Source organism: Sus scrofa, chromosome 7, assembly GCF_054392235.1.
Source record: "Sus scrofa isolate SSC_HxYL_T2T_F1_AM1 chromosome 7, Sscrofa_HxYL_maternal_Yorkshire_Landrace_v2.0, whole genome shotgun sequence".
In the NCBI taxonomy this organism is placed as follows: Eukaryota; Metazoa; Chordata; class Mammalia; order Artiodactyla; family Suidae; genus Sus; species Sus scrofa.
In genome coordinates, this window is record NC_139389.1 from 46,945,376 (window position 1) to 46,969,593 (window position 24,218).

Here is a 24,218-nt window from a genome sequence, read left to right on the forward strand (position 1 = left end):
AACTAGTTATTAGTTTTTAAACCCCATAACCACTACAGGAAAAGGATCCAAAACTCACTGGGATGAAACACAGATATCTTGCCTTCTCCTTCACCCAATCCAACTTTGGTTCCACACTCCCTGATGAGGTCATATTTAAGACTTCAAGGTTCCCAGCTCCTACCCATAGTATCCTAAGGCTGATAATTCAGACAGAGAAATAAACTTTAAAAAGAAAAAAGAAGTCTAGCAATCACAGTGGAACCTAGGGCCAGACTTAGTTCAAATGAGAAAACATGAAAGAAAAACATTATAAATAAAGATTGCTTTGTGCCTTGCAAATTTTCAGCTCCCTCTAAAAGACAAACACGCAAGTTTGATCCCCATCCTGGCACAGTGGGTTAAAGGAGCTGCAGCGTAGGTGCATCCCTGGCACCTACCTGGTGCCACCCCTAGCCCAAGAACTTATTATGCCAAAGGGTGACCAAAAAAGAAAAAAAATTTAATTTTTGAAATCTTTTTTGTCTTTTTAGGGCCTCACCCATGGCATATGTAAGTTCCCAGGCTAGGGGTCAAAGCTGAGCTGCAGCTGCTGGCCTACACCACAGCCACAGCAACACCAGATCCTTAACCCACTGAGCGAGGCCAGGGATAAAACCTGCATCCTCATGTATGCTAGACAGTTTCGTCTCTGCTGAGCCATGATGGGAACGCAAAAAAAATTCTTTTAATTTATGTTAAAATAGAAGATTCAGGAGTTCCCGTCGTGGCGCAGTGGTTAACGAATCCGACTAGGAACCATGAGGTTGTGGGTTCGGTCCCTGCCCTTGCTCAGTGGGTTAACGATCCGGCGTTGCCGTGAGCTGTGGTGTAGGTTGCAGACGCGGCTCGGATCCTGCGTTGCTGTGGCTCTGGCGTAGGCTGGTGGCTACAGCTCCGATTCAACCCCTAGCCTGGGAACCTCCATATGCCGCGGGAGCGGCCCAAGAAATAGCAACAACAACAACAACAACAACAAAAAAAAAAGACAAAAGACAAAAAAGAAAAAGAAAAAAAAAATAGAAGATTCAGGCCTAGAATGCTCAAAGTTAATACTCACCTTCTGCTTCTGAGAAGCACGGTTCTTCTCATCAGATATCTTCTCCGGATTATATCTTATGAGTGATGGGATAGACACCTGTACAGGCACTTGGGCAGTAGAAATTGAGCTTAGCACTGACTCCTCCTGCTTGGGCTCATCTGGAGTCACAGTGGGGATCACACGGAGATTGGGACGGCTACGGGTAGCTTGTTTGGTAACTGGCATTATCCTGTGTGGTTCAGGTAGAGGGTGGTTGGAAGGCTGGGAGGCGGGGTACATGGGCCACCTTGAGGCTGCATATGCCATATAGTGCCTATAGGCATCAAAGGAAGCAGGGGGAATGGCAGGTCCCTGGTAGTTTGGAGGTATCCGAGCTGCAGCAAACTGAGAGGCCCTTGGCACATGAAACTGAGATAAAGAAGCAGGGTGTGGAAGTCTAATTGGGGTAGACGGGGCTGAGGGCAACATGCACCTGACTGCAACAGGTGACTGAAACCCACTGCCAACCATCTCAGGTCCTGCAATATGACCCACTGGATGGTCTGACTTTAGGAATGGGGGGCTGTTTTTTGTAAGCAGGTAAGGATCCACAGGGGAGACAGGGTGTGGATGGGACACCTCTGGGGAGTGGGTATTGCAATGGTGTGCCTCCCCACTCTCTAGTCTGTGAGGATCTGCAGAGCGCCGATCAGCTGAGAAACGTCGGTCAGCTGAAGAACAGCGGTCTGCTGAAAAGTGCCGGTCAACTGAGGAACGGCGGTCAGCAGAGGAGCGTGACGGCTTCTTGCCATGAAGTCGTTCCTGGGTTCGTGCAGCCAGTTTACTAATTTCTGCTACTCCAATATCCAGCCCTATGGTCTTGAGCAAATCATGAATCTTGGCATATTCTGGATTGGTCTCTTCTATTGATTCTAGCTTTACGGCTGGAGCTGAAGAGGGTAGGGAGCTTGCCTTCTGCCTCATAACTTCAATTTCAGAGCCCCCAAGGGCCTTTGGTGGAGAGTCTGCCTTTAAATCCTCTTCTTCATCCCCATAGAGAAATTTCTCCTCATCCTCAATATCAGGGAAGCTACGTCGCCTTTTTTCCTGTGTACTTGTGGAATCTGCTAACATGCTCAGAATGCAGGAGAAACCACTGCCATCCTGGCTAGCTCTCTCATGAGGAAGCAAGAAGTCTGTGTGTCGCTCAGGTCCCTCAGCCTTCATATCCAATTTTTCCTTGTGGCACAAAAAACTTCCAAAGTTCTCTCTGAGGGGACTGCTGTCTTTTGGTATCCCAGGGAGGGGGCCCCATTGGTAGAGGTTGCCCTGAGATTCCTTCAGGGTAGTCTCTACCATAGTTCCCTTGTTTTCAACCTCTGAGGCAAAAGCAGCAATAGCACCACTTAGTGGAAGAGATGAGTGTGCAGGGTAAAGAGGGTGATCCTGGCTAGAGCTTGTACTGCTGGAAAAATTCTCAAGCTGCAAAGACAAACATATCTGATTTAGCCTCTGTGTAGAATCTCAGAAAAGTAGTAATTAATTAAGATAAATACTTTGTTCTTGAATTAATAGGGGAAGATAAGTATGGTTGAAAGGAGGTCCTGGGAGTTCCCTTTGTGGCTCAGCAGTTAATGAACCTAACTAGGATCCGTAAGGATGTGGGTTCGACCCCTGGCCTCGATCAGTGGCTTAAGGAATCAGCATTGCCATAATCTGTGGTATAGGTTGCAGACGCGGCTTGGATCCTGCACTGCTGGGGCTGTGGCATAGGCCAGTGGCTGTAGCTCCAATTCAACCCCTAGCCCAGGAACTTCCATATGCCACAGGTGCAGCCCTGAAAAAGAAGAAAAAAAGAAGAAGAAAAGGTGGTCCTTAGCCAGGTTTAAGATTTGGGATCCTGGAGTTCCCATCATGGCTCAGTGGTTAAGAAACACAACCAGTATCCATGAGGATGCGGGTTCAATCACTGGCCTCACTCAGTGGGTCGGGGATCTGGTATTGCCATGAGTGGTGGTGTAGGTTGCAGATGTGGCTCAGATCCCACACTGGCCAGCAGTTACAACTCCGATTCGACCCCTAGCCTGGGAACCTCCATGTGCTGTGAGTTTGGCCATAAAAAGACAGAAAAAAAAAAAAAAGAGAGAGAGAGATTTGGGTTCCCATTTCTCCAGATGGTTCTGCTGTAGCAAGAGGAAATAGAAAAGATTGCATCTTTACTTTTGGTCATCTGTTGTAGTCTTTACCAAGGAATTTGAATTCAAAAGGATTGAGAGATGCTCTACCTTACTTGCTTTCTTCTTTATGAATCTCTCCCCCCCTTAAAAAAACATATAAAAAGCGGAGCTACTTTGAAGTAGGGTCACAAAACTCTGAAACCCTACCTGATCAGTCTCTCCTTGCTTTTCTAAGTGCCCTTAGGCACTTCTTCAGAAACATTTAGTTCCTAAGAGGACAGGTTAAAACTAGTGCTCATGTCTGTTCATCTTTTCAAAAGTAAGAATATCAAGGCCCAGAATGGTAAGGTGACTTTAAAAATCACACAGCAAGTTGGAGGTAGATGGGTCCAGAATCAGAATCATCTGATTTTGGTTTAGTGTCCTACCACTCACACATTTTTTTCTTCTCTTTAGAGATGAGAAAAATTCAGATCACCTCCTCCTTTTGCCATTTAAGCTTCATTTCCAAGAAACCCATATTCAAATTTCCTACAGGACTATCTAATTTAGAGGGAAAAAAAACTTTCAATACTCTCCAAACCTCTATTGTTGTATTATGAGGCTTAGAGTTCCCTTTTGAGAGTACTAGAAGGTACAGCTCATAGGCACAAAAAATCTAGTCCAGTATATATCCCAAAGATTCCTTATGGACACAGCCCCCAGGAAATTAACTAGGCTTTAAAATACCAGAACTAGCAAGAGACCCTAGAAGAAATACAGCATAGACCTGCATGGAAGGTTCCATGTCCACTTCAATCCGCTTCTTCAAAATTGACTTCTTGGGCATCACAGATACTTCTTCAGGCCGGTGTAAAGAATACCCTGGCTCTGATGCTGTTAGAGCACTTGACAATCCAGGGATGGGACAGCCAGTGCTACCACCATCAACTCCCACCAGTTCCTGAGTCAAGCTCCTACTTCGTTCCTCCTCTTCCTCTCGTTTTCGCCTAGCAAGGTCCAGCTCTCGAAACTCAGGGTCTAGAAACCTAGGGCTTGGGCTCCGCCTACGCTGTCGATAGTTGCGAGTCCCTGATGTAAAACCTGGGTGATCACCTCCCACGCTGTGTATCTTCTCTGTGTCATCGTAACGGGGCCGTTTGGCCTCCCGGCTCCTTTCCTCGGGTCGTACAGAGTAGGAGCCTTTGAGTTTGTCTCTATTCCGTTCTGTTCCCCGCAAGAGTTCATCATGACAACTGATATGGGCACTATAATCAGATCTATGTAGGAAAGCTTCTCTTGCTCGGTAGTCCTCATCAAGTTGTCCCAAGAAGGGACTGAGAGGTGCCTCCTCCCGGGAAATGTATCGTTCAAGACCTCGAGAGCACTGGGAGTTTCGAGTGAAGACAGAATCATCAGTCAGGTCATCCCTGAAGAAAGAGACAAGTATCACTGAATACAATGGACTTGGAAAGAGCAAGACCAGACATGGCTAGGAAACTGATTATTTGGCAAGGGGGCAGTGGAATGCTTAAAACAAAAGATAATAATCATGAAGTCCAAGAACAAATCAATGCATATACATGGAACATTTCTTTTCCCTTTCCCAAGGGCACAAGCAGCTGCAGCTTCTAACCAAGAGGAGATATTACAAATCTATCTAGATTGAATTCTTAGGCTAATCTCTTTGATTAGACTTCAGGGATACAGAGAATCGTGGCAGGGTTTGGGAGATGTGAAAACATCACTACCAGACTTCAAAGAGTTGTGATTACACAACTTCACATTAGCTAAATTCTAGCTCTTTACTACTAAAAATGTGGTCTGAATGAGCAATATCAGTATTAACCAGGAAGTTTTCAGAAATGCAGATTTAAAGGTACCACGCGGGCCTACTGAATCAGAACTAGCATTTTTTTTTTTTTTTAATGGCTGAACCCTGGGAGTTCCCTTCGTGGCGCAGTGGTTAACTAATCCGACTAGGAACCATGAGGTTGCGGGTTCCATCCCTGCCCTTGCTCAGTGGGTTAACGATCCGGCGTTGCTGTGAGCTGTGGTGTAGATCGCAGACGTGGCTCGGATCCTGCGTTGCTGTGGCTCTGGTGTAGGCTGGCGGCTACAGCTCCGATTGGAACCCTAGCCTGGAAACCTCCATATGCCGCAGGAGCGGCCCCAAAAAATAGCAAAAAAGACCAAAAAAAAAAATGGCTGAACCCTCAGTATATGGCCAGGGACTGAATCTGAGCTACAGCTCTGGCAACAATGGATCCTTTTTTTTTTTTTTTTTTTTTTGTCTTTTTAGGGCTGTAACCGGGGGCATATGGAGGTTCAGGCTAGGGGTCCAATCAGAACCACAGCCACTGGCCTACGCCACAGCCACAGCCACAGCATATCTGAGCTCATGGCAACACCAGATCTTTAACCCACTAAGCGAGGCCAGGGATCGAACCTGAATCCTCATGGGCACTAGTCAGATTTGCTTCCACTGAGCCATGATGGGAACTCCAACACTGGATCCCTTAACCCACTGCACCTTGCCAGGGATCAAAGCCAAGCCTCTGCAGCCACCCAAGCTACTGCAGTTGGATTCTTAACCCACTGAGCCACAGCAAGAACTCCCAGAATTTATGTATTAACAAGCTCTCCAGGTGATCTGTATGCATTTTAAATTTTGAGAAACACCAGTCTAGATCAATAATTTTCAAGCTGTGTTTCACAGAGATTTTGAAAAGTACTCAGGAGCCGCCTAAAGGAAGGAGGTAGAGAGCCTGCAAGGAGAGCCTTATTGAAATCATACTAGCCAGAACTTTATCTGTTCACATAGTAAAATTCTACAGAATATTTCATTTGGGAAAAAAGTTTCACTCTGGGGAGAAAAAAATTTAACCACTGATCTATCCAATTGGCATGATTTTCTCATAAGTTGTAGAAGGTTCTCCAGTTGCTTCATTTTGCTGGCTCAGATATTAAAAAAACCCATAAAACTCCCTCACAGCCTGTTTTGTGACCCTTTTTCCTTCCTTGCCTGGATATCCACAAAAAAGAGTATGGGATGGTTTATCTCACTATATATTTTTATTTTATAAAAATAAAAAGGTCTTAGACTTCTATGGCATGAAAGTGAAAATACAGGATAGGACATCTGTCCTTTTATCTCAGATCTCTACACTACACACAGTAGTCCTAATCTTTTGGGGCAATATGGTTATAGAGCCTCTACTGTCCCCCTAAAAGCTTCTGATTTAAATCACAGATAGAAATAAAGATTCACTAGCACTTCAAGCATAAAACTTTGAATAATTTACATGTCATTCACATTCCAGAGTGAATTATCATCCAGTGGTAATTAGTTTTCTACGGTTTCTAGCAGCTACTTCTGTTTTTCTGAGTTTCTAGAAATGACTTTAATTTATTTTTGTTGTTGTTGTTGTTTTTGTTTTTTTGTCTTTTTGCCATTTCTTGGGCCACTCCCGCGGCACATGGAGGTTCCCAGGCTAGGGGTCCAATCGGAGCTGTAGCCACCAGCCTACACCAGAGCCACAGCAACGCAGGATCCGAGCCGTGTCTGCAATCTACACCACAGCTCACGACAACGCCGGATCGTTAACCCACTGAGCAAGGGCAGGGATAGAACCCGCAACCTCATGGTTCCTAGTTGGATTCGTTAACCACTGCGGCACGATGGGAACTCCTCTTTGTTTTTTTAAGTCGTTTTCCTATCTCTGGAACTAAGAACATCAAAGCATTGCCTTTTCTCATTCACCGGCCCAACTCTTGTTTGGATTTAGACCTGGGTAACACCTATAAATAACTTTATGAAAGACTATAAGGGATAAACTAGGAAGTTCCCCTGTGGTGCAGTGGGTTAAGGATACAGCAGATGCCATAGCTGTGGCACAGGTTGCAACTGCAGCTTGGGTTCGATCCCTGGCCCAGGAGCTTCCACGTGCCTCAGGTGTGGCAAAAAAAAAAGTTAAAATAGAAGATGTGGTATATATACACAATGGAATACTACTCAGCCATAAAAAGGACAAAATAATGCCATTTGCAACAACATGGATGGAACTAGAGACTCTCATATTAAGTGAAGTAAGTCAGAAAGAGAAAGACAAACACCATATGAGATCACTTATATCTGGAATCTAATATACAGCACAAATAAACCTGTCCACAGAAAAGAAACTCATGGACTTGGAGAACAGAGTTGTGGTTGCCAAGGGGGAGGGGAATGGAGTGGGGTGGACTGGGAATCTGGGGTTAATAGATGAAACTATAACTTTGGAATGGATAAGCAATGAGATCCTGCTGTATAGCACAAGGAACTATTACCTAGTCACTTATGATGAAGCATGATGGAGGATAATGTGAGAAAAAAATGTATATATGTGTGACTGGGTCACTTTGCTATACAGTAAAAAATTGACAGAACACTGTAAATCAAATATAATGGAAAAAATAAAAATGATTTTTAAAAAAAGTTAAAATAAAAATACCATAAAGGATCAACTTTAGCACCTCCTCTATAAGAATGACACCTGTGGGAACTGAGGTTCCTGTTACTGACCTTCTCCCCAAGAATTGGGGGAATTCTGAGGTCTCTATGCAGTATGAACTAGAAAAGAATATGAGTGACTAAGGATGATCTCTAAAATCAAACATAACTAGCATAAGATAATCTACTCAGTAGGTTTGTCAGCCACAAACATATTTCCATGGAGGAATGTTCATGAGTTGACTCACTCCGCTTTCAAAATATCATCTACCATACATAGTCCCTGATCACATTAGTATAGGGAAAAATTACAGGCTCCATGGGTAGCGGCAAGTTCATCCATGGTACCATATTCAGCTCCCTACCTGAACTATTAGATTTCCACCAAGCAACATACTAGCCCAAGATCAAATCCAACATTGAATACCAAGAAGCTATAAATAATGAAATGGGAGTTCCCACTGCGGTGCAGCAGAAACGAATCCGACTAGGAACCATGAGATTGCAGGTTCGATCCCTGGCCTTGCTCAGTGGGTTAAGGATCTGGCGTTGCTATGAGCTGTGGTGTGTAGGTCGAAGACGTGGCTCAGATCTGGTGTTGCTGTGGTTCTGGCATAGCCGGGTGGCTACAGCTGATTAGACCCATAACCCGGGAACCTCCATGTGCCGAGGGTGTGGCCCTAAAAAGGACAAAAGACAAAAAAAAAAAAAAAAAAAATTAAATGGCTCTCAGAAAGACTCAGTCCAGATTTGCAATCTCCAGGAAAAGGAGGCAAAAACAACAAAAGAAGAGAAACAGTTAAAAGAATGAGCTATCCTGTAAATACAGGCAGAAATCAAGTTGCTTATTAGAAGAGCTCATGTCCTCCTTCCCCAGTTTTCCCAAAGGATGAGAGAGAGAACTGGCTGCAATAAAAGTGAGTCCTAAAAAGGGCCCCAATCCCCTGTAGCTCCAGTGACAAACTCTCTCTCTGAAAGCTTTGATTAAATCCAACTCTTTTCTAAAATAAGGTCTATTTTAAAAATTGATTGTTGGATGTAGGAGATGAGTGCATCAGGGCTCACTACACTATTCTACTTTTTTGTGTGTCTACAAACTCCATTAAACAAGTTTAAAAATATATATGAAACATACATCCACATAAAAGTTTGTACACCAATTTCATAGAATTATCCATAATAGCCAAAAAGTAGAAACAACTGTTTTCCATCCATTCATCACTGGTGAATGAATAAATAAAATACATACAATAAAATATTATTAGCAACAAAAAAGGAATGACACACTGTTATATGCAAAAACACACACATTATGCTCACGAAAAAAACCAGTCACAAATGACCACATACTGTATGATTCTATTTATATAAAATGGCCAGAAAAGGTAAATCTATAGACAGAAAGTGTCTGATAGGCTGGGGTGAGTGGGTGGATGAGATTAACAACCAAGAATGAGGTAATAAAAACATTCTAAAATTGATCATAGTGTTAGATGCACAACTCTGTGAATATACTAAAAGTCACTGAACTGTACACTCTAAATGGGCAAATTGTATGGTACATGAATTATGGCTCAATAAAGCTGCTAAAAAATGCGTATGATATTAAAAAAAAGGTCCTCCAGAGCCCAAACTTCCCATTCTTTTCCTCTCCTGTGTCTCCAAAATGCTGAAGAAAGCTATTTGCTTCTGTCTTTTCCCTAAGGTAAATTAGAGGGAAAAAAAAATCCTACTCCCTGAACATATGTCAGGACAAGGAGTTAGGAGATGAGAATTCCATTAATGGAACATATAATGAGCAGAGTACTTTGATAAACAGGGGAAATCAACTTCACATCCACAGGTCTTTAGAAGAGTCTTCATGCAACCTGTTCATGCTCTTTTTTCAGATTAAGTTACAGTCCCACACACAGAGCTGTCATGGTGAGGAGACTGACAACCCTGGCAATCTGGCTATAACCTAGACCTGGTATAAAATTTAACAGATTCAATAAGGGAAGAGAAAGAATACAGGGGCCTCAGGAAAAAATTAACACACATCTACATACAAAGGATAGAAATGATCTGTTTCATTAGCTGAAGACTGGACTATCAGGAAGACATCTTCAGAATGCCAACATTCCAATGGCCTGGTTTAAACAGACAGTAATTATACACACAAACCATATTGAGCAAGAGTGCTGGGGGCAAAAAGTCTAAAGAATGGCCTGGTACCTCCTTTTAGAACCTTCATCTCACTTTCTCTAAAATAAATTTCTCTCTCTCGAAACATGATTCATGAAAGAAGATTACTACCTCAAACTCCCTAAGAGGAAATTTTTAATTTTTATAACTTATAAACAGAAATTTGGCTATCTGAAGCACACATGCATAACAAAGTTTAGGAAAGGGGAGGTAACACCCTGGGACTAACAGGAGGAAATGCTAAAGTTACCTCAAAACCTCAGCAAGGAAGGAAGAGAATCACACCATGCAACACCTACTCGGACTGCCTACTCAATCATCTCCCAAAATAGAAGCAGCCAGAAGGGCAAGGGCTGTTGCTTCCATTAAGTGATATAGTCATACACCTCAAAGCCCTGCCTTCAGAAGCTTCAGTGTTATATGACACAAGACCGTCCTGCCTTGCTTCACTGCATTGATTAGCCACTGAAGCTTTGAAGTAAATATTACCAAAGGGCAGCACTGGTCCTCAGACTTCCTGCCCAGTTGTCCCCCACCTGCCTGCCTATACTCTGTGCACTACTGCATGGACAGTCTCAGTTTGATAGAACATTATATTGATTTACTGCTACTGCTAAGCATTTGTGAAAACTCCCAGTGTTACAGACATGGTTCTTAGCTCTCAGAAAGAATGCTTTTCCTGAACTCCCCTCCTTACTTTTTTACTTTGTGAGGTGGAAACCAACCAATGTAGTTATTCATTTTCCATATATACCTAAGTTCCCAGTACCTAAGATCTACCTTTAATACTCTGTGGAGTATATTTGCCCTTCCTCAGCACTCAATGGTTATAAATAACTGAAATCAAACATTTTCAAAGTTAAATATCTCTAACTTTCTATTAAAGCTTATTTATTTTAAATATATATTAGACATCAATTTATCCAAACCCTTTCTGAATATGTATTTCAGCCTGGACAAGGTGAAACATAACACCATTAAAAAAAGATTTCCTAGAGTTCCCTGGTGGCTCAGCCGGCTAATGATCTGGCATTATCACTGCTATGGCTCAGATAGCTGCTGTGGCTTGGATTAGATCCCTAGTCCTGGAATTTCTGCATGCTACAGGCACAGTGGAAAAAAATTTTCCTATTTTGTCCGGAATTTTCCTTTGTAGAAGGGAGCCTTAGTTCCAGTATTTTAGAATTTATATCATCTCAACTGTTACTAATTTTGGGGGACTGCTTATGTCCCCTCAATTTCCCCCTTTCCAGTTGGGCCAGGACGACATTTTAAAGCCTTCTCTTCTACATAATTCTTTCAGCAACAGGGTCTACCCCACTTAGAAAGCCTTTTCCAATGTTATACTTTATAATTGACATAGGGCATAACTTTAGTGCTGGCAGCATCCTTTCAACTTTTTCACACTGAGAAAACAGCAACATTTCTACCTTCAAGCACTACTATGGTGTGCCCTGCCTCAAATGAAGCCTACCTGTCCACATCCTCCAGATTATCCACTGGTGACCCCAGTCGATCACTAAGCCGCCGTCGTTCAGGTATGCCAACGCAGAAATGGTCATTGCCAACAGTGATCCTTAAGCTCTGTTCCAAAGAGTCAGAACGCAGACCAGGAGAGCGTCTCTACAAAAGTAAAAGATTATAGTCAAAAGAGTCAAAACATCCCTACATCCAAAAACATTCTCCTCTCTAGTCACAAAGTTGTGGTCCTACAGGGTGAACAGTAACTATATTATTCCAAAAATAAAGGACTTTTGGAGTTCCCACTGTGGTGCAGTGGATTAAGAATCCAATTGCAGTGGCTCCAGTCACTGCAGAAGTACAGGTTCTATCCCCAGCTGGGCGCAGCGGTTAAAGGATCTGGCATTGCCACAGCTGCACCACAGGTCATAGCTGCCACTCGGATTCAATCTCTGGCCCAGGAACTTCCTTACTCAGCAGGTGTGGCCATAAAATAAAATTTAAAACAAAATAAAGGATTTTAAAACAATTATCATTTTCTTAGATGAAAGCCCATACTTCCAACCCTCCCCATCAGTGATCTTTCATTTCCTTGTACCAGGCATGGGGCTAGAGGAGTGAATTAAGTCTGCTCTCAGGACCTACACATTTCCAGTGAAGGAGGCAAGCCAAAAACAGGTTAAAAAAAAAAAAGTACTTCTGATAGCGCTATAAAGTGTTATAAAGTCATTAAAACATGACACACAAAAGACAATGGGAGAAAGGAGATATTTCAAATAAGATGGTTACAGAAAGCCTTCTGAGGTGATACCATTTAACCTGAAGCCTGAATGATGAGAAGTCAGTCTTTCGAAGAACAGACAGATGTTTCAGGAAAAAAGAATATGCCCTATAAAGAGTTTAGCATGTTCTGGGCAACAGAAAGGTGGCCAGTGTGATTGCAGCAAAGTGACAGGAGAAGATGGGCAGAAGCCACAGTTAGGAAATTTGGATTTTATTCTTAGTGTAATAAAAACCCATAGAAAGGTTTCAAGCAGGGAAGTGATATGATCTACTACATACTTCCTCCAGATGCTCACATTGTTCATACCCCCATCTTTTTCAGGTCTTTATTAAAAAGCCACCTTCCCAGAAGGCCTTCCCTGGCTACCCTACTGAAAACTGTAACTCCTTTCTGTGTTTTCTTTTTCTTAATACTTAACCATACTTAACATGCCAAAACATTTTACTTCTGTCTTATTTATAATCCAACTTCCTGTTAGAATCAAGCTCTATGAGGACAGGGGTCTTGACTAGTTTGTTCACTATTGTATCCCTAGTGCCAGAAGAGCATGGCAGATGTTCAACAAATATTTCTCAAACATATAAAATGTAGATCTTTAAAAATCATTTTGATTGCTGGGTACAGGAAAAAAAACTGGATGGTAGTAAGTGTGGAGTGTAATGCCATTATCTGGGCAAGTGGTAATACAGTTTAGACTAGATGACAGCAGGAGGACAGTTTTGGGGATGTAGAGGTGACAGATGAAGTTATTCTTACAGACTGGGAGAAGGGAGATGATAACTGTTTCTGGATGGGCAATGGATGATATCATTTACTGAGACAGAAAAGACTGGAGCAAATGGGTTGTGCACTGGAGAAGAAAGGGGAGGCTATGGAAACTGGTAGTTTTCTGGTTTCCTTACTTTCTCAGTGGAGACTAACATTCAAACTCTACCTGCTCAGCTAAGAAAATCTCAATACAGTGACAAGTCAAATTCACTTGTAACCAGAGTACCCAGAGCACTTGGCTACTGTCAGAGAGCCACTCAAGCAAACAGAAATGTTGTCACTAGGATTTAAAAAAAAAAAGATTGGTGAACCAAATTCCAAAACACCAGATCCTGCCCAAAGGCTCTATTAGGATGGTGATTGTGGTGGGACGTCAATGTTACATCTAAACTAAACTCCTTTACCTCATGGTCTGTCCCTTTAGCAGGGAAACATAACAGTTAAACTCAGTGTTGGGAAGCAAGCATAAATGAATTGAATCACACTCCACCACTTCTTCGCTGAATGGCTTTAAGTTACTTAAACCGCTCTGGGTTCCTCAGCTCTTAGATAAGGAGGTACCCTCATATCAAAGGGTTGTGAATGTTCAAATAGAATGTTTTAAAGTGAGCTAAGCATCATTCCTGTCACATAATTCAGTAAGTGGCAGCAGCTATTAAAACGACTGTGGGTACACACATTTCGATTTCGGGGAGCTAACAGTTCACATATTCTAGGTGTCTACTCTGGGGCGGTACAAGCCACCCTAACTAGCCACAAAGACATTTCAGCCTTTTTAAGATCCAGGGAGCAGCTGAGGTCTAGGAGGATACAAAACCACGGAACTCAGAGGACACCAACTATTGAAAAAGTACCAGGCTGGGAGGAGATTCCCCTCGTCCCGGGAAACTTTTCCACACCTCACCCAGAGTGAGAGAATCGGCTTATTCCCAGGAAATGCAGCACTGCCTCCCGCCCCGACGCCCGGGCGCGTCCCGAATCCGTTATTGTGCAAATGAAGCTGCCGGGACTGACCGGGAACCTCCCGGTTCGGGCGTCTCTAAGGGGGCCCGTGGGGGCGGAGGGCCTTGGATGTGGAGACCCCGGCCTGGAGGCCTCGGGGCGCCCGAGTTGCGGGCGCCTCTGGAAGCGGGAACCCGGGGCAAGGCGGCTGGAGTGTGGAGGGAGTCCCGGGCGAGGGGTGGGATTACCCGGCTGCCGCTGTCGCCTGGATGGTCTCCGCGGCCGTCCCGGGCGAAGTCGGAGCGGGAGTCCCCCCGGCTGCTGCCTCGGAAACCAGCCGAGCCCGGCGGGAAGAGTCGTCGGCCCCGCGGCGGCGGCGACGACGGGGAACCGCGACGGGCCCGCGGTGGGGACGGTGAGACGCGACGACCCCGCGGTGGGGACGGTGAGGCCCGGCGGCCGCGGGGCGGGGACGGGGAGCCGCGGCGACCCCGCGGCGGGGACGGCGAGGCCCGGCGGCCGCGGTGCCCTGAGGGAGAGCGGGGCCGGCGAGCCGGCGTCCGCGACGAGGAGGAGCCGGAGGACGGCGGCGAGGTGCGACGAGCCGGGCCTGAGGAGGAGCCGGAGCTGCGGCCGGTGCGCGGGCCGCCCCCGCCGCTCTCTTTAGGCCGGTGCGAAGAGACCGAGGAGCGGGCGCCGCTGCGGTACATGGCTCCGGCAGCCGCGGCCACGGCAGCAGCTCTGACCGGGGGCGCCCTGAACGCGAGCCCCCAGCGCGCCGCCGCAGCTGCAGCCGGGGCAGCCACGGCCGCCGCGCGCCGCCCCCACAGCAGGCGCGACCCCCTCCCCTCGGCCCCGCACCGCCCCTGGGGCCCGGCCGAGCGCGCCCCCGCGGCCGCGGCTGGCGGTTGGAGGGCGAGCACGCGCCCGACACACCCCCCCGCCCTCCGGGGCTCCCCGCTCCTCCACTCAGGGAGCGGCCACAGGAGCCCGAAGTTGGGAGGAGCTCGGCGGGCGGCGCGAGGCTGGGCGAGCGGAGGGGAGGGGAAGCGCGCGACCAGCGCTCCTCACGCTCCGCCTCCACACGGGCAAGATGGCGGCCGCTGAGCCGCCCACTTCCCCTCCCCCCCGGCGACCACGTGACCCCGAGGGCTCCGCGCGGGGCTGGCCTAGCGGAAGGAAAGGGATTAGCGCGAGCGAAGTCGGCTTTTCTGAGGATGCTCAAGGCCTCGGGAAGCAGCGGGCTTCGAGGGTGCTGGACCGTCTTTGCTCTCCTGCACCCTATTAATTTACATCAGGACCACAAATGGTTATAAATGATGGTACTATAAGTAACCGCCAAAGCATTAGGTAAAACGAAGATTACCGCACCTGGGCAGGAGCAACCATAAGAGTCCTGGCCCCCACGGAAGCCACTGACAGTGGTCAGTTAGTTTACTTTTCAGTTTGCCTGTTTTCTAGAGGGTGAAATTGAGTATGGGGACGTGCGAAATGGGGGCCGATTCCGGAAGGAGAGTCAAACCCAAAGCAAACATACGAGTAACACAGTCGCTGTCTCAACCAGAACACTTACTGGGTATGGCTGGGGGAGTCACTGCCAGGGGTCTACGTTATGACAGATTGGAGGCCTGGAGAGTTTGGGGGAGCAATTCAGAACCCCACGCCCAACCCCGCAAGTTTATGACCAGAATTTTCCAGGATGCCTGGCTATAATGGTAGTGTCCAGTCTCAAGGTCCTGCATGCCAAGTTCAAAAATGAGGAAAAAGATGACATATAAAAGAACAACAGTGAAAATATGAAAAACAATGTTGACCCTAACCAGCTAAACTCTTCAAAGTACAGTAATGGCTTGACAGTTTTCTTCTATCAGCTAGAGACGCAAAACCTGAAATTGATATGAAAATCAGGGTTTCTGACTCCAAAGCAAAGACAAAGAAAAAAATGATTGTAAAAGATTACCGTTCTCTAATTTATATTTTTCTATTTTTTAAATATATTTAAAAATATTTTAAATATATTTCAGATGTTTTTAAAATGGCACTTGCTTACATTATAGCTCGGTAAAAATGAAGTAAAATTTTTACGAGGTGATTTTTCTCATACTCAGCTTTCTTCACTCAGTATTACTTGCTTGCTCTGTATAGGCGTTTGAATTCCAATTCCTGACTTTTGGATTTTGTGGCTTAAGGAGGCCTTCAGTGTGTCAAGGTTATTAATATATTCTTCTACATATTTTTAACACTTTAATGATTCTGTTTCCTATAGTTTACGTGGATTGGGGATATGAAGCCTTACGTAATCCATATTAAAATCAAATTATTTTAACAGCTGTTTGGAACATGAATTGGGATTATCTATATCCTGAAGTCATCATGAGAGAATAAGTCACCCAGCTAATGAATGAATGCTGCCAAGTGCTTTTTGTCCACATCTCAATCCAATTCTATTGCTTTCTTTCAGTTGTGTAATTTGGCAGTAAAGAGTTTTTTAAATGGGGTTTCTTTGTGAAAAGAAAACTAAATACCAGGACTGGTGGTGAAAGGAAAAGAAAGTAAAACTTGAGAAAGCAATGATTTTTTTTTTTTTTGTCTTTTTGTCTTTTTGCTATTTCTTTGGGCCACTCCCGTGGCATCTGGAGATTCCCAGGGTAGGGGGTCTAATCGGAGCTGTAGCCACTGGCCTACGCCAGAGCCACAGCAACGCAGGATCCGAGCCGCGTCTGCAACCTACACCACAGCTCACGGCAACGCCAGATCGTTAACCCACTGAGCAAGGGCAGGGACCAAACCCACCGCCTCATGGTTCCTAGTCGGATTCCTTAACCGCTGTGCCACGATGGGAACTCCAAGCGATGACTCTTAACCAGAAAATCTGAGTTATACACAAGGTTTCTGAGCAGTCTAAAAACATATTTCATAACATGTCTGGTGCCGCAGAGACATGCACTCAGAGATTCAGATATACTAGCTCAGTAACAGAAAAGCCCTATCAGAGAAGGGTGGAAGCCTGTCTAAGAGAAGCTGCTGTGTAAAATGTCTAGCAAATTTGATTTTAGTCATCTCTGGGTTTATAGGATTAGGAGATCTAGGAGACATTACCAGGGCTCACAGATATATGGATCTCCTCTCATGCTGGGCATGAGGAAAAGGACATTTCTTTCCGAACCCTTTCAGAAAGGGGAGTCTTGTGATCATTTCTAGTCACTATAAGCTGTGAATGGAAGCCCATTATATCACTTCCAGGCCCAGTCAGGAAGGAGTTATAATATGTCTATACTTTCTCTTCCCTTGCTATGGCAACACTTGTGAAGCTACCATGTTCCAGGTGGTGTAGCCTGTCAGCCTGGGTCCTGAGTGAATGTGTGGAGCAGAGCAACTTGCATCCACCCTGAGCTGGACATATTCCATGAGCATGAAATAAAACCTTGTTCTGTTAAGCACTGAGATTTTGAGGGATAATTTGCCAGCACAGTATAACCCTTGCCTAATGTTGACTATGATGCAGGTGTTTTTTGTTTTGTTTGTTCTCATCCATATTTTATGACTTTTGGGCTATCCATATAATTTATATAACAAAAACAATAAAAGTTATTTTAAGGAAAAAATAACTAAACTCTGCCAGAGGCGTATACTCTGTCTTTATTAACCTGTATATGAATTTTGGTTACCCATGCTTTTGGTGGGATCTAAGTAAATATGAAGAAAATGGGGAGTTCCTGTCGTGGTGCAGTGGTTAACAAATCCGACTAGGAACCATGAGGTTGCAGGTTCGATCCCCGCCCTTGCTCAGTGGGTTAACGATCCGGCATTACCGTGAGCTGTGGTGTAGGTCACAGAGGCGGCTCGGATCCTGCGTTGCTGTGGCTCTGGTGTAGGCTGGCGGCTACAGCTCCGATTAGACCCCTAGCCTGGGAAACTCCATATGCCGAGGGAGTGGCCCAAGAAATAGCAAAAAAAAGACAAAAAAAAAAAAATGAAGAAAATGTGAATAGGTATTTACAGATATTTGGAGTCACTAAATTCTAAATCAGAGTTAGTTACACTCTATCAACTTTTCTTCCTCAATCTTTCTTTATTATTATTGAATAACTATTTTTATCAAGAGAGCTGGCCTCCATGTTATATAATTGGAAAACTCTCCTGCTTCCCCTTCACACCTGCCCTAAATGTAGTTCAACTCTAAACTTCAAACTAAAGGTTCTGCCCTCCTCAGCGCTTGCCTGTTTGAGGTGTGAAGCTTGCCGTGATGAAGGGAGGTGTGCTAGGCTTCTCCACATCCCTACTTTACTCCTCGAGGTAACTTCTCTTTCCCTACTGCCAGGTGCTATTCCTGAACCCCTGCCCCCAGAACTTGGTGCAGGAGAAGAAGGGGTCAGGAGAAAGGGGCACGGTTTTTCCCAATTGGTACAGGATGCTGTTATCTTCAAAAGCTGACTCCTTGTGGACGTGGAGGAGTCACAAATGTTGGCTTTTTCTCTCTTGCATCACCTTTGCGGACTTTTTTTTTTTTTTAATTTTTTTAATTTTTTTTTTTTTTTTTTTTTTTTTTTGCGGACTTTTTAATGACTGTCTTGGCAGGACCTAGGCAGTGTCTCTCCTCTTGTTGACTGCCTATGGTAGTCTACCTTTACATGGGAGGTTTATCCCATGTAAAACTTACTCTCCTGAAGTCCCTTTCCTCTCTGGGCATCGCTCATGGGAAGGGCCTTTTTATTGATTGATTGATTGATCGATTGCTTTTTAGGGCCACACCTGTGGCATATGGAAGTTCCCAGGCTAGGGGTCCAATGGGAGCTATAGCTGCCGGCCTACACCACAGCCACAGCAAAGCTGGATCCAAGCAGCTCTCGGCAATACCGGATCCTTAACCCGCTGAGTGAGGCCAGAGATCAAATCAGCATCCTCATGGATACTAGTTGGATTCGTTTCCACTTCACCACAGTGGGAACTCCAGGAAGGACCCTTTTAAAATGATTCCATGTAGGTTTCCTTCTGGGTACACTTGGCCCACAAGACAACTTGTGCATCTTTGCTCTGCTGGCAAGGGCAGTGCAGCTTGCTCTTCATGCCATCCCTTACTTACCATCCCAGTGAATCTTGTCAGCCAGCATCTTGCTTTTGAACTTCCTCAGGAGAGAATTAGGACATTAACCCCTAGGGAATTCCTAACCCCAGGAGATATAAGCCAAACATTCTGAGAGGTACTAGCAGAGGCCTCTATCTCACTTGGCTTTAGGCAAAGGGAAAACCCCTCTCCCTCCTTAGAACAATGGGAGAGGAAATAGTAGCCCATAGGTAACTCCCCAACCCAATTATTATCTTATACAGACTCAAAATGGATCAGTAGTAAGGCTGGAAGACTGGTTCACAATCTCTTCCCATCGCCCTTTGAGGTGGACGGGAGAAGAGGTTACCTAGCTTCTACTGTATTCCTTTCTGCTTTTGAGGCCTTTGCTAACAAGACAAGCAGAAGGAAGAATCTAATCAACATCCTGTGACACCTGTTGCCTGTCCTCAATTGAGAAAACTTACTAGACATCTGATGAAGATGGTGAAATGGCTTAAGGCTCACACACACACACCCCTTGTGGCAGACATATAGTGATAACATAAAACTTGAAAAAGATAAGGAGACCTAAGCTTTAAAACAAGATTAACACCCCTGTGAATTTGCTGAAGCCACAGACCTCCCGGGCTTTGAAATAAGTCCGGAGGCATAGGTAGCAGACAGAGATTTGGCTCCTGTGGATGGATATGGAAGCGCCTCCCTGGAGTTGGGGGACCTGGGATAGGTTTTCACCTTGAAGCCAAGGACCCCACCCCTACATGCAAGCTGAATAAAACCATTGTCAGCCTTCTGCTTGGAGCTGTAGCCTTAAGGGAAGCTGTGTGTCAAGGGGATGGGACAAAAATGTCAACAGCCTTTAGATAAGAACCAAGCCAAGACACTCCCTGCTCAACAAGTCGAATGGCAGTAGAATGATGCCTTTCACTCCAGTAATAACCACTTAGAAAATATGATATGATTCTCCCTTTGAGAAACAGCTTTCGGCTTGCTGCTGGGGCTTTGGCACAGAATGACCATGAGACTCACAAGCAGTTAATCACAAGCTGGTTGGTATGCATTCCTCCTAGGTATGAAACTGGGTATGGATCCATCATCAAGTAAAGATAATAAATACAACAAGAGGTGTGAACAGATCCTAAAGACACGAGGGGCTCATGATACCCACACCCTGACTTCTGCTGCACCCCCGCTATATCTTCCATCACTATGAATGACTCAATGAGATGTGCCCTCTTAGCAACTGACTGTGATGGGAAAACATCAAGATTTGTTTACAACTGACTTTACCTGATAGGCTGATGTTAGAAAGAAATGGGCGGCTACAACATTATAGCCCCAACTGAGGCATTAGGGATAGGCAGGACTTCTGTCTAGTTGTCTCAGGAGAGGGGGCCTGAGGTAAGAATCTATACTGATTCTTGGGCAGAAGATAATTGTTTGGGTAGAAGGGAAATTACAAGTACTGTTGAAAGGAAGTTCAAAGGAGAATAGTATGGAGGAAACTCTCAGAATGTGTCCAAGAAGTGAAGATATGGGTCAGGCTTCAATTGCAGACCACCGATATTGCTCTGTCTAGTTTAAGGGAAAAGGGATTTATTATCAGGGATTAAGTAGCTTATACAATATTTGGAAAGGTTTGAGGAGTACGTTGTTTGTTTTTTGGGTTTTATTTTTGTGGTTGTTTTGTTGTTTTATGGCTGCACCTAAGGCATATGGAAGTTCCCAGACCATGGATTGAATCCAAGCCACAGCTGTGACTTACACTTCATCTACAGCAACACCATCCACATCTGCATATGTTGCAGCTTGCGGCAATGCCAGATCCTCAAACCACTGAACAAGGCCAGGGATCAAACCCCCATCCTCATGGACAACCATGTCAGGTCCTTAACCCACTGAGCCACAATTGGAACTCGAGGAGTAAGTTTTATGTGGAGCTTACGGGAGCAACTTTCTGTCCCTAGAAGCTCACTGATTCTGTGATGGGTAAACTATAGCTGCCCCTGCAGAAAACCATCAGATGAGCAAATTGGTAACCATGCAACAACACCTCCTCTGTCATGATCCACAGCAGCAAAGTGGATAGTTTACATGATACCTCCTCTATCGCCACTTAACTCAGTTAATTCAGTTTTAAATTCAAGCCTCATGCACATGCATCAGATTGGCTCATTCATGGCTCCCTTCTGTTTTCAAATTCTCAATTCCCCATTTGGAACCCTAACTGCAACAGGATCTAAGACTTGCAGTTTCTAGCTTTCTAGACTGTGAGTATAGGAAGACACACTAGAAAGAGGTTAGAATAGATGTTGAGTAAATCAATCTACCACAATGAAAGTATCTGTGTCTTAGAAGAGGCTCTCAAAAGTCGTAGATAACATGACCTGCTTGAATGTGTCTGCCTTCTACCCTAGTTACCCCAGAGCCTGCTCCATAAGCTCATGAACAAAGTGGCCATGGAGCCATTGATAGATAGGGGTGATGCAAGAATTTTCACACACTAAGACTGACCTAGCTACTGCCATCTCAGATCCCTTCCATCGTGGAGGGGACAGCAAGATATTCTCACTGTAGAAGAAAATTGTCTTAGATTTCTATATATTTTCCCTGCCTACCATACTTTTGTCAGCACCACCATCCAGGGACTTACTGGATGCCTTATATATCAAGATCACAGGCTACACAACACTGCTTTGGGCCAAGGAAATTCACAGTGAAAGAAGTAAGGCAGTTAGGGTACACAATTCAATAATTCAACCCCTGTGGGATTCCTTTGTCTAATTGTGTATTCCAGTCCTAAGAGAAGTGACCTGTGGAAGTCTCAGTTATTTTGCCAATTGGAAGACATCTCGCAATATTGCAGTGCCATCCTACAGAGTACGCCATGCGCTCAGAACCAGTGACCAGCTGCATGGAGCTTTTTCTCTCATACACAGAATTCACAAGTGAGGTGGGGCCTCTTAAAAATAACTTGCATTTGTAACAAGGCACCACCAACTTAGTGGCCGAAAACCACACATTTCTTTTTTAAAACATTTTATTAGAGTTCCCATTGTGGTGCAGTAGAAACGAATCCGACTGTATCCACAAGGACTCAGGTTCAATCCAAGACCTCGATCAGTGGGTTGAGGATCCAGCGTAGCTGTGAACTGTGGTGTAGGTTGCAGATATGGCTGGGAGATGGAATTGCTGTGGCGTAGGCCAACAGTTGCTGCTCCCATTTGACCCCTAGCCTGGGAACTTCCATATGCCGAAGGTGCAGCCCTAAAAAGCAAAAACATGTATATTATTTTTTATTTTATTCATTTATTTTAGGGCCGCACCCACGGTATATGGAAGTTCCCAGGCTTGGGGTGGAATTGGAGCTGCAGCTGACAGCCTACACCACAGCCATAGCAACACCATATCCCAGCCATGTCTTTGACCCATGCTGTAGCTTGTGGCAACACTGGATCCTTAACGCACTGAGTGAGGCCAGGGATCCAATCCACACCCTCAAGGACACTATGTTGGGTTCCTAACCCACTGAGCCACAACGGGAACTCCTTTTTCTTATCTCTTAGTTCTGGAGGTCAAAAGTCTAAAATGGTTCTCGCTGGGCTAAAGTCAAGGATCCTTATGGCCACGTTAATTTTGGAGGCTTTAGGGGCAAATCTGTGTCCTTGCCTTTTCCAGCTTCTAGAAGCTGCCCACACTCCCTGGCTCATTCACAGCTCCCTTCTGTTTTCAAAGCCAGCAGGGCTTGGTCAAATCTTTCCCATGCTTCATCATTAGCTTGTGATATTGACTCTTCTGCCTCCCTCTTTCATTTACAAGTTAACCTCTTGTGGTGACACGGGGCACACCTGGATAACACAGGTGACCCTCCTCAGCTGAAGGTCAGCTGATTAGCAACCTCGATGCCCTCTGCAACCTCAATTCCCTCTTCCCATCTAAACTGACATATGCACAGGTTTTGGAGATTGAGATGAAGCCATCATAGGGAACCATTATTCTGCCTTTTATGTCATCCAGCGAGTCTGAGCTCTGCTAGTGAGAAAGATTCTACCAGGAGGTGCAGGAGTTGAGGGTCAGATTGCCACTTGGTGGTTTGGGGTTCCTCGTTGCTGTGGATCAACAGGGAAAAATAGGAGCTCCTGTTGTGGCTCAGCAGGTTCAGAACCCAACATAGTGTCCCTGAAGGCTGGGGTTCGATCCCTGGCTTGCTCAGTGGGTCAAGGATCCAGCGTTGCCATGAGCTGAGGTGTAGGTTGCAGATGCGGCTCAGATCTGGTGTTGCTGTGGCTCTGGCGTAGGCTGGCAGCAACAGCTCTGATTAGACCCCTAGCATGGGAACTTCCATACGCCACTAAAAAAGATAAAAGACAAAAAAAAAAAAAGATATGAGATGATATGGTGATCATGATACAAGAGAAATAGGCTGTAAAAATAAAATGAGGAGGAATTCCCATGGTGGCTCAGTGGAAATGAATCTGACCAGTATCCATGAGGACGCAGGTTCAATCCCAGGCCTCACTCAGTGGGTTAAAGATCCAGCGTTGCCGTGAGCTATGGTGTAGGTTGCAGACGTGGTTCAGATCTGGCATTGCTGCTGCTGTGGTGTAGGGCAGCAGTTACAGCTCCAAATTGCCCCTGAACCTGGGAACTCTATGTGCCATGGGTACCACCCTAAAAGACAAAAAAAATAAAATAAAATGAGAAAGAATACTTGGAAATTAAAAATACTTTAGGCAATAATTTAAATTGAAGAGTGGAATTTAAGGACAAGGAAATCTCCTGGAAAGTAGAATAAATGCCAAAGAGAGGGCCAATAGAGAAAAATAAGAATTTAAAAGATTAGATAATCAGGAGTTCCCTTGTGGCACAGCAGGTTAAGGATTCAGCATTGTCACTGTAGTGGCCCGGGTTGCTGCTATGGTACAGATTCGATCCCTGGCCCAGGAACTTCTACATGCCATGGGAGTGACAAAAAAAAAAAAAAAAATTAGATGATCAGTTCAGGAAATTTAACATCTGATTAATGGGAATTCCAGAGCGTTCAGAGATCAAGGAGAGGAAGAAATTATCAAAGAAATAAAATAATATATAAAAAATCCCAGAACTGAGGATGAGTCTTCAAATTGGAGGGCCCTCTAAGTTCCCAAAATAACGACTAGCAGAAGAGCCATCTAAAGACTCAGAAGAGTTCCCGTTGTGGCACAGTGGAAGTGAATCCAACTAGGAACCATGAGGTTGCCGGTTCAATCCCTGGCCTCCCTCAGTGGGTTAAGAATCCGACGTTGCTGGGAGCTGTGGTGTAGGCCAGCAGCTGCAGCTCTAATTCG

General features: G+C 45.0%; 1 protein-coding gene and 1 long non-coding RNA gene across 4 annotated transcripts in view; one reads left to right on the forward strand and one right to left on the reverse strand.

Annotated features, from left to right (window-relative positions):
- Positions 1–14,646, reverse strand: part of ZNF318 (zinc finger protein 318) — a 51,060-nt gene extending 36,414 nt beyond the window's left edge. For all 3 annotated transcript variants that reach the window (XM_021098752.2, XM_001926792.7, XM_084968150.1), the window contains exons 1-4: positions 14,075–14,646; positions 11,346–11,494; positions 3,986–4,625; positions 1,079–2,521 (exon numbers count right to left, since the gene is read on the reverse strand). In XM_021098752.2, the coding sequence (XP_020954411.2) occupies positions 1,079–2,521; positions 3,986–4,625; positions 11,346–11,494; positions 14,075–14,536 (2,694 nt within the window). In that variant the 5' untranslated portion in view covers positions 14,537–14,646. The remainder of the gene's footprint in view (positions 1–1,078; positions 2,522–3,985; positions 4,626–11,345; positions 11,495–14,074) is intronic.
- Positions 1–24,218, forward strand: part of LOC146401553 (uncharacterized) — an 838,561-nt gene that overhangs the window by 423,404 nt on the left and 390,939 nt on the right. The window lies entirely within an intron of this gene.